General features: G+C 39.0%; 1 protein-coding gene across 4 annotated transcripts in view; it reads left to right on the top strand.

Moving 5' to 3' along the window:
* The window catches only part of CREM (cAMP responsive element modulator), a 66,549-nt gene that overhangs the window by 10,862 nt on the left and 38,626 nt on the right, over window positions 1-17,061 (top strand). For all 4 annotated transcript variants that reach the window (XM_068987380.1, XM_068987378.1, XM_068987377.1 and 1 more), the window contains exon 3: window positions 4,999-5,122. In XM_068987380.1, the coding sequence (XP_068843481.1) occupies window positions 4,999-5,122 (124 nt within the window). The remainder of the gene's footprint in view (window positions 1-4,998; window positions 5,123-17,061) is intronic.

Raw genomic sequence — 17,061 nt, 5'->3', positions numbered from 1 at the left:
ATGTACCCAAATTGCTCAGCTGTTCAATTAGGGAGTTTGTCTTCTACCATGAGTTGTGCTAGGCATCATAGGAGTTGAGTGGTCATTCATGGTCAGCTTGTTCTAAGTGGTGACCTTTTCAGTTAGAAAGGAGATGATATATATGGAAGTGGACAGAGTTTTCATTTTTATTCTTGCCTTTAGTCAACACCTGTACCTAAAGTTGTAAAACAGCACATCTCTACCAATGTTTTCTGGAAATCCAAATATTATTTTTCAGATTGTCTTTTAGTTATTTTCAGAGACATTCTGGTTCATCAGTTGGGTCTAGCAGCGAAAAGAAAATGAATTTTTCATGACAGTTTTAATAAAACTATTTAAAAAGAGATAATAAAAACAACTTTAATCATTTTTCCTTTCGTTGCTGGATTCTGTTTTTTAAGCAGGTAAAAAAGTTTTGCGTGGATAAATAAAGTTGCTCTGCAGTATAATTTGTCTTTGCAAATTGGATACAACTAAGATTTTTTAAGTTATTAATTGTATACTTTAATTATAACTAGGAAACTTATTTTTCACTTAGATATTTTTGGCTTGTATGTCTTTGTTTGTTTCTTTTTCTTTTCTTCCTTTCTTTTAAGAATATCTTCCTGGGTACCTGGGATAGAATTTTTCAAAAATGTTTTTCCTTTTTCTTCTCATTTTTCCTTCTTTTTAAATATCTTGTGTGTGCTTGGTACATAGGTATGCCAGGATAACTTTGGTCATTAATTATCTCAATATTTCTATAATTATAAAAACATAATTTTTACAACTGTACTGCTTTGTATTCATTTCTTCAAAGTGTGTTATATAAATCATATATAAACAGTACTGTACTGTTTGCTGTAGTTCAGTATTTTGGGGAGTTTTTGAAATATGACATAGATGTTCTACTAAAAACCTAGAAAATAACAGAGTAACCTGCAAATACAATGCTACCCGCACTAAAGGTAGCTCACCCTAGAAGACTTGGAAAATTGTGCAACTGAGTGGATCCTGTTCTTTTAAAACAATGATTATATTAATATTCATTAAGATGGATCCCAATTTTTCAAAACATGTTGGGATAACATTTACTTTTCTACTGAAGAAGAGAATGGTTTGCTAATAAATAAAGATTTCAGAAGAAATATTTAACTTTCATAAGAATCTTGCTACTACCATTAATCATTTATAAGTTTAAATATGCCTGTGTTAGCAAATCCTTATCTGTTCTTTAGAATTGTAGAACCAAATGTTTCCCAGTATTTTGCTTACTTGTAGATTATAGTGCTTAATGGACTTTTAACTTTGTGTCTGTTTTTATCATTTTGTATGTGTTTATTTTTAAATATTCTGTAATTTCTATTTCCTAATTGGTCTTTTTCTCATTTGTATTTAAAATTGAAATATTATATAATTAATTAATATACAGATTATTAATACTAGTACAACTGTGTTTAAAATTTGGTATAGAAAGTGAGATTTGGGGTAAAATATTGTATGATTTACCTCTTTAATTTTTGCTGTAAAGTAGGTAAGTGAACAGTGCAAGATTAAAATGGGTCTGTCTCTTACACTTGGTAAACAAATTCCTTTGGAACTAGCTGAGACTGATTTACAGATATTAGTGTTGATACGTGTCATTTCCATCTGAGGTCTGGGCCCTTTATTTCCTGCTGGGTTAGTGTCTGAAAATGCCCAGTACAATGACTGATCCATGTTGAGCACTCCAGTGTTAGTTGAATCTTCTCCCCTGAGTCTTGGTCTGGGGTTGGCTTTTAGTGGGTTTAGGAGGCTGTACTGGAGAGGAGTTGGTTATAGATCAGCAGAATGAACTTATTTGAAGATGACAGGCTGTATAAATTGGTAGTACTGACCTGCTCTTCTGTAGATTTTTACTTTCAAATAAATTGATTTAGTAACAAAGTTGGACTGAATGACATGTACCGGGCCTTGTACAAGGCACTCCAGGAGAATAAAATGGGATAAAATTAGAGTCTGTACATCCCATCTGAGTGAAGACTGTGACACCAGTGGCAGCATACTGAGAAGCACACCGTTTTTGTAAGACGTATCTAGACGGGAATACTGCTCAGGGTACCAGCTGTGGGAGGAACCCTGGAGTCACAAACACCGGACCTCCTGTTCACCCTCTATCATTCAGTCTTCTGTGAGCCCTGGAACAAGACACCGAATCTCTCTGAACCTTCTTATTATTATTTTAGTAACCCCTGACAGTCATATAGTCTTCTGGAATAGTTGATTAATTAATTTCCTTACTTAACGATTATGGTAGATTCTATTCTAGGCACTGGGAATACATTGAAGTCTAAGATGTTGTGTCTGTTCCTCACACTATTGCAAGAACTTTGTGGACAGATGAACATGCTAGACAAGTGCTGAAATGGAGGGATTGCACAAGATGCTTTGGGAACTCAGGACAGAATCATTCTGCCCACGGCTATCAGAATAGACTTTTTAAAGATGGTATCCTTGATCTAGACTTTGAAGAATGAGTAGAAATGTGCCCGTTGGACAAAGAAAGACTGAAGGGCAGCCGAGGAAGAGAGAAGTACAGATATAGGAAATTAAAATTGGGGAAATAAGATGTGTATTCAGCCAAAGACATGGCTCGTAAGGAGGCTGGATTGCAGAATGTGGGAAGGAATGGAGTGACTGGAGATGAGGCTGTAAAGATAAAGTGAGCTCATGTTGTGAGAGAGATTGAATGGCAGTTTGGTTTGGTCATTGAGAATATGCTTTGGGAAAAGACCTCAGTTCGAAACTCGGCTTTGCCACTCAATCCCTTTGTTGAAAATCAGATTCTAAACCTCTTTATGTCTCCTTTCCCTCACCTCTATAAGAAGAACTGACTATATTGCCCTTTAGAAGTTGTTAAGGATGAAAACTAGCAGGCTTCTGTACGCCTCACCAGATGGTCTGCTGCAGTCAGCTACTCTGTCTTCCAAACGTGCTCTGTATTTTCCTTCCTCTCTTGGTTGTCCTGATCTTTTCTACCCTCTCCTTCTGCAGCATACAACTCATATGGCCCCATCCTCAGGCCTATTTCAGTTTTCCTGTGTTTCTCCTAGCATTTCATACATAGCACCCCTCACACAATTTGTGTTCATTACGGGTCTAATCAATATCATTTACCAATAAGCTAAGTTGTTCTCAAATTTTAATAGCTATCAGAATCTCTTAGATATAAAAATTAGACCCCTTAGAAAGTTTGAATCAGTAGGTTTGGGATCGAGCCTGGGAATCTGCTTTTTTTCCCCCTTACAAGTGTGTTTGTCAATTCTAAGACAGGTTGTCCGAGGACTTTTGGAGAAACTAAGGCCCAAGTGGAGAACGGTGTCCTTGAGAGCAAGGACTGTGACTTTTGTATTCTCAGGGTATGTCATGTAGATGGTGCTAAAGGAATGTTTCTGAAAGGGGGAAGGCCTTTCAGAGGGTAATGTTTGAGTGGAGACTCAAGTTCTTGACAGAACCTGAAGAGCTTTTAATAAAGGTGTAAGAAGAAGCATAAGACAACATTTCTCACAATCTTTCCAAACCATTTCTGCTAGGACTCGCTTTGTTGGAAAAGGGTTTGGGATGGTTCTTTTGGAAAATGCTGTTGACTGCATCTGCATCATCCTTCCCAAGTCACACTGGAATAGTCAAGCATCAGAGAAAGTTCTGCGGCCAAGAAACCCTTTTAATCACAGATATTTTAAACTCTGACCAAGCGTTTTTCCTCTTAACACTCTTTGCCCAGATAATACCTTTTCATATCCTGCAGAATCAAATGTTCTAGGTATTCTCCTTGGAAACTGCTCACAAGCAAAAGTGGAACCTCAGGAATTGGCAGTTTTTGCAGGGGGATGGCCTCTGCTTACCTAGAATTAGAAAGTCCATGCTGGGAAATAATAAGAAATAAAAGAATTGGGGAACATTGAGGGAAAGATGTCTTTCCAGAGTAGACTCTAGATTTTCGTAATTGCTCTAAACTGTCACGGTCAGTTGTAAGTATTAAACTGTCTGAATAGAGAGAAGTAACTCTAGGTGTAGTGCAGGCTACAGCAGACGGCTTTGAGAACAGAAGACTTGAATTCAAGTGACGCCTCTTGAAATGCAGAAGAATTCAATCTGGAAAAAAGGTCTGGACATTTCAATTTAAAGTTCTAAGTTGCCTGCATACTTTCGGGATACATATTTAGGCTACTGAGGTGAAAAAAACACTCTATATTATTAACGATTGCAAAGATACACAATTGCAGGGAGTAGTTCCTATAAGTTTAAAAATTTTTGTTGTTGATTTTGTTTGCATATTTTATATGTTCTCGTAGTAGGGTAACATTATAATGTGGCTTACCTTCTGTCTAGAAAGGGCCTATATAGAAATTATTAACTTAAGTTGAAATTATAAGATAAAAATTTACAAGTTTTTCCTGGAAAAATTAGATTCTCCTCTTTAAGTGAAGGAAGAGCTGCAGGACAAGTGGTCCACTCTGAGTGATTCAATTTGACAGGTTTTTTTAAATCAGACACTATTTAGTTCTGACAAAGCCAGACACATCTTTATATCAGAACACATTTAATATAGGTAATGTGGAAATTCTTTCATACTAAATCATAGTATAAAGCAGGTTTATTAGGCCGTGAGAGTTGTAGGATATTTAAACTTCATGTGAAATATAAAACCTAACTTTATCACTAATTTATGCTAGAGAGCTTAAAATAATTATCAAGGAGACTTTATTGTAAGATTAAAAAATTTTCAAATAAACTAATTCCCGTGGGACATTGCTCCCTTGGTATACTGTTCATATCCAGTGAGCAGAGAAGGTGCCTTTACATTTGGAGAGTTAGAGAGCTCGGCCACTGAATCTATTTCTTGAAAAACAAGGTAGAACAATTGGATGATAGAAGTGAATATCAACCAGAAATCCAGGTGAAAACAGGTATTTCAGATAGGGCCTTAATTCTTCTTCCTTTTTATTGTCTTTTCAGACAAATGACCATGGAAACAATTGACTCTCAGCAGGATGGAAGTTTACCAGATTCTGTGGCAGAGAGCGAATCTGCTCACATGCAGACGCAGACTGGTCAAAATTCAATCCCCACTTTAGCTCAGGTAAACTCAACGTAGGCATCAGGCAGGCACCCATGAAAGTCAGCCTGTGTGGAAATGAGAATTACACGCAGATTTTGTTTTCTTGCCATTGATCTTAAGTTTCCCCTGTTCCCTGGGTATCAGCCAGTCTTACTGATTTGCCTTCAAAGAGAAGATATGTGTTTGAATTACTTTTGCATTGTAACAGACACTATGTAAAGGAGAAACAAAACCCCCTGCATAGTGTGTAGTCCTCAGATTACTATTTGGTAAAGTTGGTAATTCCAGATTGATGTAGTTTTATATTCTCAGCTCTAAAGATGACAGAAATCTTGCCATTTGCCCAGTATATACTTGGTTTAATCTTTACTTTCTTTTTAGTTAGGCCTTAAACTTTGAATTGGTTTCATTTAGAGAGCACCAATATGAGTTAGCTGTTTTTCAGCTCTTAAACCTCATTTCTGAGATATCTATAAAACTATATAGTAAAAGCAGATACATTTATTTAGCTCATCAACTACTTACTGAGCCCCTTCCATATCTAGGCGGTGTTTTGGATGCATGAGGCTCTGGATTTCCTGTACTTGACATCTCACGGTTTAGTGGGGAGAGGTGTTTAGGGGATAAGTCTCGCCATGTAAGAAGTGCTGCAAGGTGTTACATAGGAATGACTGGGCTGTGCAGAGGGGAAGCAGCTGGGGGACCAGGAGTGCTCTGTTGCTGTTCAGTCACTCAGTCCGACTCTTTGTGACCCCATGGACTGCAGCACACCAGGCTTCCCTGTCCTTCACCATCTCCCGGAGCTTGTTCAGACTCTGTCCATTGAGTCGGTGATGCCATCCAACCATCTCATTTTCTGTTGTCCCCTTCTGGCCTTGCCTTCTATCTTTCCCAGCCTCAGGGTCTTTTCCAGTGAATCAGTTCTTCGCTATCAAGGCCCAAAGTATTGGAGCTTCGGCTTGAGCATGAGTCCTTCCAATGAATATTCAGGGTTGATTTCCTGAATATTCAGAGTGCTCTGTAGAGGGTTTTATTATGAAGGGTAGAGGTCACTGGGTATATAAGGAGAGGGAAGCATATTCTCTAGGCCAGGAAAAAGTATACAGAAGGCAGAGGATGGGGGCAGGAACTGCTGGTGTTGAGGCCAAGTGGTGCTGTGTCTGGGCTGGGAAGTGGAGCTGGTCAGGGTTAGCTGGAGGGTGGTATCCATCTGAGAGAGTGGACCATCCCGTGTTCTAAGTGTTCACCAAAGCAGGATACCTGCGGCCAGGTGGTGTGAGTGGGACATCAGCAAGCCGGGGGTGGGGACCCCATTTGGGTGGGATCACAGTGACATGAGTTCGAGCAGTAGAGAGACTGCAGTATCTGGAAGAGAGACTAGGAAGGACCAATGGCTGCCTGGAAGGCCCGCAGCAGTGCCAGGCAACTCTGGGGTTGTCTCCGGCCAGCCTGGTTCCTGCATGGTCTGGACTTTTCCAAAACGCCCTGCACTCAGCCTGCCCTTCTTTCCTCTTTCAGGCTCCCAACACCCACTTGCTCCCTGGGGTTTCCTCCTCACAAGTGCTCTGTGGAGCTGCATCTCCCTGGCAACACCCTTCTTTGTTACCGTGGAAAATTGGCATGCAGACCATGCTATTTTTCAAGAAGGCAGCCTTTTTCTCATTAAAAAAAAAAAGTTCATTTGTAGAAAATTGGCAAAATGTGTATTATTAAATGAAGAAGAAAATTAAAGCCACCTGTAGTCTTTATATGCAGAAATTTAATTGTTGTTAGCATCTTGATGTTTATCCTATTGTCTTTTTGTCTGCAAAAAGAATATTAATAGAATATACATATATCTTTTGATTAATCTGGGGTCTTCTAGAGTTTTCTTTTAAGGTTTTTAAAATGACATTTATTTCTTAAAAGTTAACCTGGGCATAATAGGAAACCAAAACAAAAACCAAAGTCATCCAGAATCATAAGCACTTTACTGTCTGATGCATCCTTTTAGGTCTCATTTGTGTATTTACACAACCAAGCGTCCATTTTTATGTAATTAAGATCATACAGTTGTGTATCATGCTTTTTTACACATCACAAATATTTACCATTTCAAAGTCCCAAATATGTTGTTAGTCACCCAGTCATGTCTGACTCTGCGACCCCATGGACTGTAGCCTGCCAGGCTCTTCTGTCTATGGGATTCGCTGGGCGAGAACACTGGAGTGGGTTGCCATTTCCTTCTCCAGGGGATCTTCCCAGCCTAGGGATTGAATCTGGGTCTCCTGCATTGCAGGCAGATTCTTTACTGTCTGAGCCACCAGGGAAGTCCAGTCCTGCCTTCCTTGGTGACAAAAATTTCAGAAAAGACAAAAATGGCAACTAGAGTTTTTGTAACTGTGATTCGAGATCTGTAGTTCGCCTTTTGCTGAAGCGCTAGTTGAGAGCAGCTCTTCCTCCTGAGCCCGCTTCTCTCCCTGTAGGTACTGCTTCCCTGTCCTCTACACGTGCCTTTTCCTCCAGCCTTCAGCCTGGGTGACACCCAGCTCTGTGAGTCTCAGTCAGAAGTTGCTGAAGAGGTCAAGTAATGTAGGGTCTGAAAAATAACCTCGGATTAATGAGGTTTTTGAAATCTCATAGGAGTCCAATTAATAGAAACCAGGCTTTAGTAGGTTACAGAATAAGAGAGAGAGAAAGTAGAAATTGGAAGTATAGATTCTTCAAGAAATTTTCCTGTGAAAGAGAAAGATGGGTCTGGGAGACAAAGGAGTGTGAGCTGGGGTAAGTTGGAAGTGTTAAATAGGAGTGTGGGGAAGTTTGAAGAGTTAAATAAAACAGAAGGGCTCAGAGATAGAGACTTGTGAGAAGACTGAACCACAGAGCAAGGAAAAGGCTGTGGTTTACATTCATAATGTTTACTTCCTTAAAAATCTCAAGTATATTAAATGTTGATAGTCATTACATCTGGATAGCAAGTTCATAGACCTATCTTATTCTGTTTTCCATATATTTAAAATACTTGGTCAAAAAATATATCACGGTATTTATCTTTCACATACTAGGAATGTTAAGAGATTAAGAAGAAATCTGTATGCTGACTCATTGATTCTTTTGATTAAATAAGAGTTATCCTCCATGGATGTGAGGCCATAAATCCTTTATGGATCATGATGTTTTGCAGAATTAGGACACAGTTCTTAAGAGTCATAATTTTTCTAAACATTATTATCAGTTTAGATTCTTGTGATGCCTGAAGCGGTTCATTTGAGTGTTCATTATCATGCAGTATATGATAGAAGGATCAGGAGATCAAGCTGAAATCTTCATTCATTAAGCCTATAATGTATGCTAAACACAACTGACTGAATAATTCCTGGTATTTCGTACATTCTTGCCACTTATTTTAAACTAGAGGATTGTGAATTTCCAGATGTTTTAGGCTTAAATTCAGTCTTGTATAAAGCAGAATTTATGACACTTACTTTCTTTTCCACATGGTCTATTTATCATTAAATAGTGTGAGAACCAAAGATAAAACCCCAAGTTTCAGTGGGTCTAATCCTTTGCCTCTGGTCATTCGATAGCAGTAGTTTTGCCTATCCTGGCCTTTCCAGGGCTTCTGCTAATCAAGTTAATGCTGCAAATCATCCCAGCTATAAAGATGTGAAAACTTGAGCTTGCTCTTGGCCCCCACACCTCTGCTCTGTTGACTGATGGAGGAAGGCTAAAGTTCTGAGTTTGCAGTTTTTCTGTTTTATAACTTCCCAGGTATCAGTGGAGCCTGCCACTTCTGTCTGTATCCAAAAGCAAATAGAGATCACGTGGTAACAGTATCCAAGGGCTAGAGGCTGGCATGGAAGATCGTTGAGGTTTGAGTACTGCGATTTGTGTATTTTCTTGCTTTGAATTATTTTTTATGTTGATTTTTTTTTAATTGAAGCTGGAGTCTTGTCTAAGTGTATATGTTGATACGTATATAAGACTAGAGTCTACTCTCCTCTCCCCCTGGAAAAACTGTTGATGATAAGTTAAGAGAGTCTATTTTATATCACCAAGCCAGGAGAAAACTCTTTCCCAAAGCCAAAATAGTGACAAGCAAAATTACTGTATATACAGGTAGTCTTAAAAGTTACACATACAGCCTTTGGAAGTAATATAATCCTTAAGTGGGTAATGGGAACTTATCATTTCTTTTGTGATGAAAGATTTCAGACATATATAACAGTAGAATAAGACTTCAACATTTATAGAAACCTAAAATTAAGATTTTGTAGCAGTTGCTACAAAATTTATATTTAAAAAATTTTTCTTTTTCCCTTTTTGAGGAAGAATTTTAAGCAGCTCTCCAGATCTCAGACATCACGTCATCTTGTTCCACCTTTCTTCTGGGTATGCAACGCTTATACATATTGTCTAAAATAACCAAATGTCATGATCATACCTAATAAAATTGAGTGTAATTCCTTGGCATAATATGCTCAACATACTCATGTTTTCCCACTTATCTGACAAAGTGTAATCTGCTCTGAAAGCAGCAGTGATGGCCCCCTGCCCTTTCTTTATCCCACGTCTCTTGGAAATTGATAATGCTGCCACAAAGCTCTTGGTTGAGTGAGGGAACCTGGATGGAGCCCTGAGAGAGGGTGTGCTGTCTGGGGTTTCATGCCTTACAGCTCCTGGTGCAGCCCAAGGCCTGACTCGGAAGGCTCAATAACTCTGCTGTGTAAATGACCAGTTCTCAAAGTTTCAGCCAAGATAGGAAGGAAAGATGCAAGGAGCAAAACCACAGGGATCACAGAGTTGGAAGGAAACTCGAGAGCATCAGGGTCAGCATAGTGCCTTGAGAGACTTAGTTCTAATATTCCACCTTTCTGACACCCTCTGTAGTTTTGGAACAAGAGGACTCTGTGGAGCAGAGGAAGCCACTAGGGAGTGTTGTTCAGGGATTGCAGTCTGCTCACTCCTTCCTTATCCTGTCTGCTGTAGATGCCAACGGTGTGTTAAAGAAGCGCCTTAGAGGAAAGCAGGCCTGGCTTGCAGTGAGGGATTGGAGTAGGAACGATTGATTTAACAAGGGATAGGTTTCAGTGTATGACTTACATGTTTGCTTTTTCAAACTGGTGGAAAATTGGGATGGCGTTTCTCATTGTTTTGCTGGCTGTGCCAAAAGTCTATCTCCTCTGTCCTAAGTAGGACCAAGAATAATATGAATAGCTGTCAGAAAACAAAACAAGCAACGTTTGTTATTGCTAATTGGCCGGCAACATCATATTTGTATATGATGATCTGCATCATGTTAGGTTGATTTGTTATATTTATTATTGGCTGAGTACATCTAGCTCAAGCTCAGTGTTTAACTGAATCTTGTTTTTTAAACCTCAATATGCTGATTCTATGACTTGAGAGGCTGTTACTGAAGGAGGAAATATTCCTCTTAAGATTGTAAAATAAAAAGTTTCATTTTATTGTTGACTTTCTTTCTATTGCTCTTTAATTTTATGTATGCTTTCTCCTGGTTATTTTTAAGTCCCATAATTTAATTTTTTTGATCATAATATTTGTATTCACTTAGCTCTAAAAATTAACATAAATTAGGAGGAGAAAATAGAACACTGATTTTTTTTTTTCAGTAAATGCTAAATCTTCATTGGTTTTAGCTAATTCAAGAAAATATACTACTTTGACATGTAACTCATTCTTGAAGGTAATTCAGGGTTTAAGGGACATAAGTAAAAATAATTTGTGAACTATTAATATTAGTGACCATTTTGTTTGATTTGAGTAATAATTTTTTATATAATCTGTACTCATATTTTGAGAACTCTGTATATAATAGTTGTGTTGTTGTTCAGTCTCTAAGTCAGGTCTGACTCTTTGCAACCCCAGGGACTGTGGCATGCCAGGCTTCCCTGTCCTCCAATATCTCCCAGAGTTTGCTCAAATTCTTGTCCATTGAGTTGGTGATGCCATCCAACCATCTCATCCTCTGTCACCCCCTTCTTTCCTAATAATAATAGCTAGTATATTTTGCTAGTATATTTCTTTCAGTTCAGTTCAGTTGCTCAGTCATGTCCAACTCTTTGCATCCTCGTGGACTGCAGCATACCAGGCCTCCCTGTCCATCACCAGCTCCCGGAGTTCAACCAAACTCATCTCCATTGAGTCGGTGATGCCATCCAACCATCTCATCCTCTGTTGTCCCCTTCTCTTCCTGCCCTCAATCTTTCCCAGTATCAGGGTCTTTTCAAATGAGTCAGCTCCTCGCATCAGGTGGCCAAAGTATTGGACTTTCAGCTTCAACATCAGTCCTTCCAATGAACACTCAGGACTGATCTCCTTTAGGATGGACTGGTTGGATCTCCTTGCAGTCCAAGAGACTCTCAAGAGTCTTCTCCAACACCACAGTTCAAAAGCATCAATTCTTCGGCACTCAGCTTTCTTTTTAGTCCAACTCTCACATGCATACATGACTACTAGAAAAACCATAGCCTTGACTAGACGGACCTTTGTTGGCAAAGTAATGTCTCTGCTTTTTTAATATGCTGCCTAGGTTGGTCATAACTTTCCTTCCAAGGAGTAAGCATCGTTTAATTTCATGGCTGCAGTCATCATCTGCAGTGACTTTGGAGCCCAAAAAAATAAAGTCTGACACTGTATCCACTGTTTCCCCATCTATTTGCCATGAACTGACGGGACCGTATGCCATGATCTTAGTTTTCTGAACGTTGAGCTTTAAGCCAACTTTTTCACTTTCCTCTTTCACTTTCATCAAGAGGCTCTTTACTTCTTCTTCACCTTCTGCTTCTTTAAAGGTTAATTTTTGGCTTTAAAATGCACTCTGTATTTTCATCCCAGTGTATTACATGTGATAATACTTTGCTTTGAATGAAAATTGGTGTTTCAGGAACTTCCCTGGTGCCCCAGTGATTAAGAATCCACTTTCTAATTTAGGGGACACAGATTTGATCCCTGGTCAGGGAACTAAGATCCCACAGACCGAGGAGCAACTTAGCTCATGTGCCACAACTAAGACCTGATGCAGCCAAATAAATATTTTTTAAAAAATAAGAAAATTGATGTTTCAAAGATAATTTCAGCAGGTATAAAGCAAAGTCAAATTTCAGAAAAAGATTTTGTTTTTTCACTTATAATCAGAAAAAAAACTGCATACAAATCTGTTTTAGTGTTTAAGAGATTGTTAGAGATGTTCTGTCATTTGTAATGATTTTAGGTACTTTTTGTTTGATGCTCAAGTCTTAATTTTAGTAGCAGATAGTTTGTCACTAACAGTATTGGAAAAATAACTGAGTATAAACGGTTACTTTTTTACCCTTTCTCTGATTTTTCCTAGTTAAAGAGTAGGTTGTAGGGAGGGAATACAGGAAGTGCTGTTGATAAAGGGCTATAGTTTCCGATTTGGAGGATAAAAATGTTCTGGAGATCTTTTACAAAAGTATGAATATGATGAACAGTACACTTAAAAGTGGTTAAGATGATTAATTTTATATTCTGTATTTTTTTTCCACAGTAAAAAAAAGAACAGCAAAAACAAAAATAGTAGACTAAACACTGAAATTTTTTCATATTAGAAATGTTAATTTTTGTAGTTTCTTCCTTGAAACTACAAGGAAGTAGTTTGTTTGTTTACTTTGCCTCACTTCAAGTTTTGCTGCTACAACCTCTGGAAGCCCCAGACTGCTAAAGGAATTACACTGGGAAGCACAGAGGCTTTGGGAAATTTTCACTCGTTAATTAATTGTGATGACAGCATCTTAGTAATGATCTTCAGAAATGTGAGCTTTCTGAGCTTTCTCCCACCCCCAGAGGTACGACGTGTGGTTCTCCAAAAAGGCGTAGGAGAGAAAAGCCTGCTTGTGAGGTCAAAAATACGGGGTTGGCCAAAAAGTTTGTTCAGGTTTTACAGCAAAACCCAATGCTAAGTAAAGACAATATCAGGTGAAAATAGTGCAAGCAGAAATAGCTCAGGAAAAGCACTTGCCTTTGAGTAGGTAAGTTCTGTACAGCAGTAGACCTCTTTCTAAATACCTTTTGAAAACTAATGGTAATTTATTTGCTATCAGATATGTTAATATACCATAATAGGTACTGCCAGTATAAGTTGGCCTCCCAGTTCCTCAGAACTTTCTAGTTTTACCTTTTCTAAGGGCTTGCTTCCTGCTTTGTACTTGGTATAAGGTAAAAGAGCCCTAACTTACACCAATACTCAGTTTGAATTAAGTGTTTTACACATAGCTCAGTTCTCACAACAACTCTGTAGAAAGGTACTGTTTTCATTATCTTTTACAGTTGAGGAAAATTTGGTACAGAGAGGCTGAGTAACTTGTCACAGGTCACATAGCTAGTAAAAGGCAGAGCCCAGGTAACCTGGCTTTAGATTGCATTAAACATTTCTATTACTTCTGTGATAATACATAGATACTCAGTGTTGAATCAGATTATTTCAGAGGACATTACCTGGGAACATGCATGATCAGCAAAGAGTAATCATAATTATATGCTACATATAGTTACTATGGGCTTCCCTGGTGGCTTAGCTGGTAAAGAACCTGCCTACAATTCAGGAGACCCTGGTTTGATTCCTGGGTTGGGAACCACTGGAGAAGGGATAGGCTACCCACTCCAGTATTTTTGGGCTTCCCTGGTGGCTCAGATGGTAAAGAATCTGCCTCCTGTGCAGGAGACCCAAGTTCAATCCCTGAGTCAGGAAGATCCCCTGGAGAAGGGAATGGCTACCCACTCCAGTATTCTTGCCTGGAGAATTCTATGGACAGAAGAGCCTAGCAGGCTACAGTCCATGGGGTCGAAGAGTTGGACAACAGACTGAGCGACTAACACTTTTCACTTTCAAGATAGTTTCATGTTTATGTCCCAGTTCAGCTTCTGATCTTGGATATATGAAGAGTGTAGAAGATTTAAATTTTATCCATTTTGATGTATTAGTAACTGGTACATGTAAATCCTGGGACCAACAGCCAATCTAAGTATTGAGCAGTAACTCTGGGGCCGGGAGCACGAGAGCGCCCAGAGCTTTAGAATTATGTTTTATAAAATGATGGGGAAGTCAGTCTCATTGCCTTTGGTAAAATCAATGGATTGATTATCTTCTTGGCAATGAGCCAGCTAATTATCATCTACAGCAAATGTGGGGCAATAAGTTATTGCTATTTTTGTATATGGTTAAAGAAAAGACGTAAAATCCACAGTCTTAACAAGTTCAAGTTTATAGTTCAGCAGTGTTCGCTGTAATGTACTTGCAATGTTGTGACACAGATCTCCAGATCTTTTTCATCTTGCAGATCTAACACTCTGTACCTATTAAACAACAACTCCTTTTTACACACCCCCCCCCAACCTCCTGTAACTACCATTCTATATTTGGTTTCTATGAATTTGCCTACATTTGGATACCTCATATAAGAGGAATCATCAATATTTGTCTTTTCAGTTCAGTTCCCTCAGTTGTGTCTGACTCTTTGCAACCTCAGGGACTGCAGCACGCCAGGCCTCTCTGTCCATCACCAACTCCCGGAGTTCAACCAAACTCATGTCCATTGAGTCGGTGATGCCATCCAACCATCTCCTCCTCTGTCATTCCTTCTCCTCCTGCCCTCAATCTTTCCCAGCATCAGGGACTTTTCAAATAAGTCAGCTCTTCATATCAAGTGGCCAAAGTAATGGAGTTTCAGCTTCAATATCAGTCCTTCAATGAATATTCAGGACTGATCTCCTTTAGGATGGACTGGTTGGATCTCCTTGCAGTCCAAGGGACTCTCAAGAGTCTTCTCCAACACCACAGTTCAAAAGCATCAATTCTTTGGCACTCAGCTTTCTTTATAGTCCAACTCTCACATCCATACATGACTACTGGAAAAACCATAGCTTTGACTAGACAGACCTTTGTTGGTAAAGTAATGTCTCTGCTTTTTAATAAATATGCTGTCTAGGTTGGTCATAACTTTCCTTCCAAGGAGTAAGCATCTTTTAATTTCATGGCTGCAGTCATCATCTGCAGTGATTCTGGAGTGCCCCCCCCCAAAATAAAGTCTGTCACTGCTTCCACTGTTTCCCCATCTATTTACCATGAAGTGAAGGGACTGGATGCCATGATCTTCGTTTTCTGAATGTTGAGATTTACACCAACTTTTTCACTTTCCTCTTTCACTTTCATCAAGAGGCTCTTTAGTTCTTCACTTTCTGCCATAAGGGTTGTGTCATCTGCACATCTGAGGTTATTGACATTTCTCCCGGCAATCTTGATTGCATCTTGTGCTTCCTCCAGCCCAGCGTTTCTCATGATGTACTGCATATAAGTTAAATAAACAGGTTGACAATATACAGCCTTGACGTACTCGTTCCCCTATTTGGAACCGGTCTGTTGTTCCATGTCCAGTTCTAACTGTTGCTTCCTGACCTGCATATAGGTTTCTCAAGAGGCAGGTCAGGTGGTCTGGTATTCCCATCTCTTTCAGGATTTTCCAGAGTTTGTTGTGGTCCACACAGTCAGAGACTTTGGCATAGTCAATAAAGCAGAAATAGATATTTTTCTGGAACTCTCTTGCTTTTTTGATGATCCAATGGATGTTGGCAATTTGATCTCTGGTTCCTCTGCCTTTTCTAAACCCAGCTTGAATGTCTGGACGTTCATGATTCACGTACTGTCGAAGCCTGGCTTGGAGAATTTTGAGCATTACTTTACTAGCGTGTGAGATGAGTGCAGTTGTGCGGTAGTTTGAGCATTCTTTGGCATTGTCTTTCTTTGGGATTAGAATGAAAACTGACCTTTTCCAGTCCTCTGGCCACTGCTGAGTTTTCCAAATTTGCTGGCATATTGAGTGCAGCACTTTCACAGCATCATCTTTTAGTATTTGAAATAGCTCAACTGGAATTCCATCACATCCACTAGCTTTGTTCATAGTGATGCTTTCTAAGGCCCACTTGACTTCACATTCCAGGATGTCTGGCTCTAGGTTGGTGATCACACCATTGTGATTATCTGGGTCATGAAGATCTTTTTTTGTATAGTTCTTCTGTGTATTCTTGCCACCTCTTCTTAATATCTTCTGCTTCTGTTAGGTCCATACCATTTCTGTCCTTTATCGAGACCATCTTTGCATGAAATGTTCCCTTGGTATCTCTAATTTTCTTGAAGAGATCCTTAGTCTTTCCCATTCTTTTGTTTTCCTCTATTTCTTTGCACTGATCACTGAGGAAGGCTTTCTTACTCTCCTTGCTGTTCTTTGGAACTCTGCATTCAAATGGGTCTATCTTTCCTTTTCTCCTTTGCCTTTCACTTCTCTTCTATTCACATCTATTTGTAAGGCCTCCTCAGACAACCATTTTGTCTTTTTGCGTTTATTCTCCTTGTCTTTTTGTGATTGGCTTATTTCACTTCACATAATGTCTTGAAGGTTTATCTGTATTGTATGTGATAGGAATTCCTTCCTCTCTGTATGTACACACCACATTTTGTTTATTATTACTGTTTTTTAAAGTTGTTTTTGTTAAATCAGTAATCTTTAGGGCTTATATACCAAGTCATTGGTAGAAAAATTAATGTAGAATAGTTCAAGTGAATTGAAGTTTCCTTCATAGGCATTCCTATGAGTTGATATTGTGGTGGCGGTTTGGTTGCCAAGTCGTTTCCGACTCTTGCACCCTCATGGACGATAGCCTGCCAGGCTCCTCTGTCCATGGAATTCTCCAGGCAAGAATACTGGAGTGGATTGCTATTTCCTTCTCCAAGGGATCTTCCTGATCCAAGAATTGAACCCAGATCTCCTGCCTTTCAGGCAGATTCTTTACCCACTGAGCTACGAGAGAAGATCCCAATAAGTTGATACTGGTCAGAAATAAAGGTAAGTGGTTTTAGGTATTCATTCTGTAGCTTCAGGCTTTTGGCATGTACATTTCTTCCTCAGTATTAGAAATGAATCTAATCTATATCATTGTTAAGAGTA

Source organism: Capricornis sumatraensis, chromosome 15 (genome assembly GCF_032405125.1).
Source record: "Capricornis sumatraensis isolate serow.1 chromosome 15, serow.2, whole genome shotgun sequence".
NCBI lineage: Eukaryota > Metazoa > Chordata > Mammalia > Artiodactyla > Bovidae > Capricornis > Capricornis sumatraensis.
This window is presented reverse-complemented; position numbering and strand designations above follow the sequence as displayed.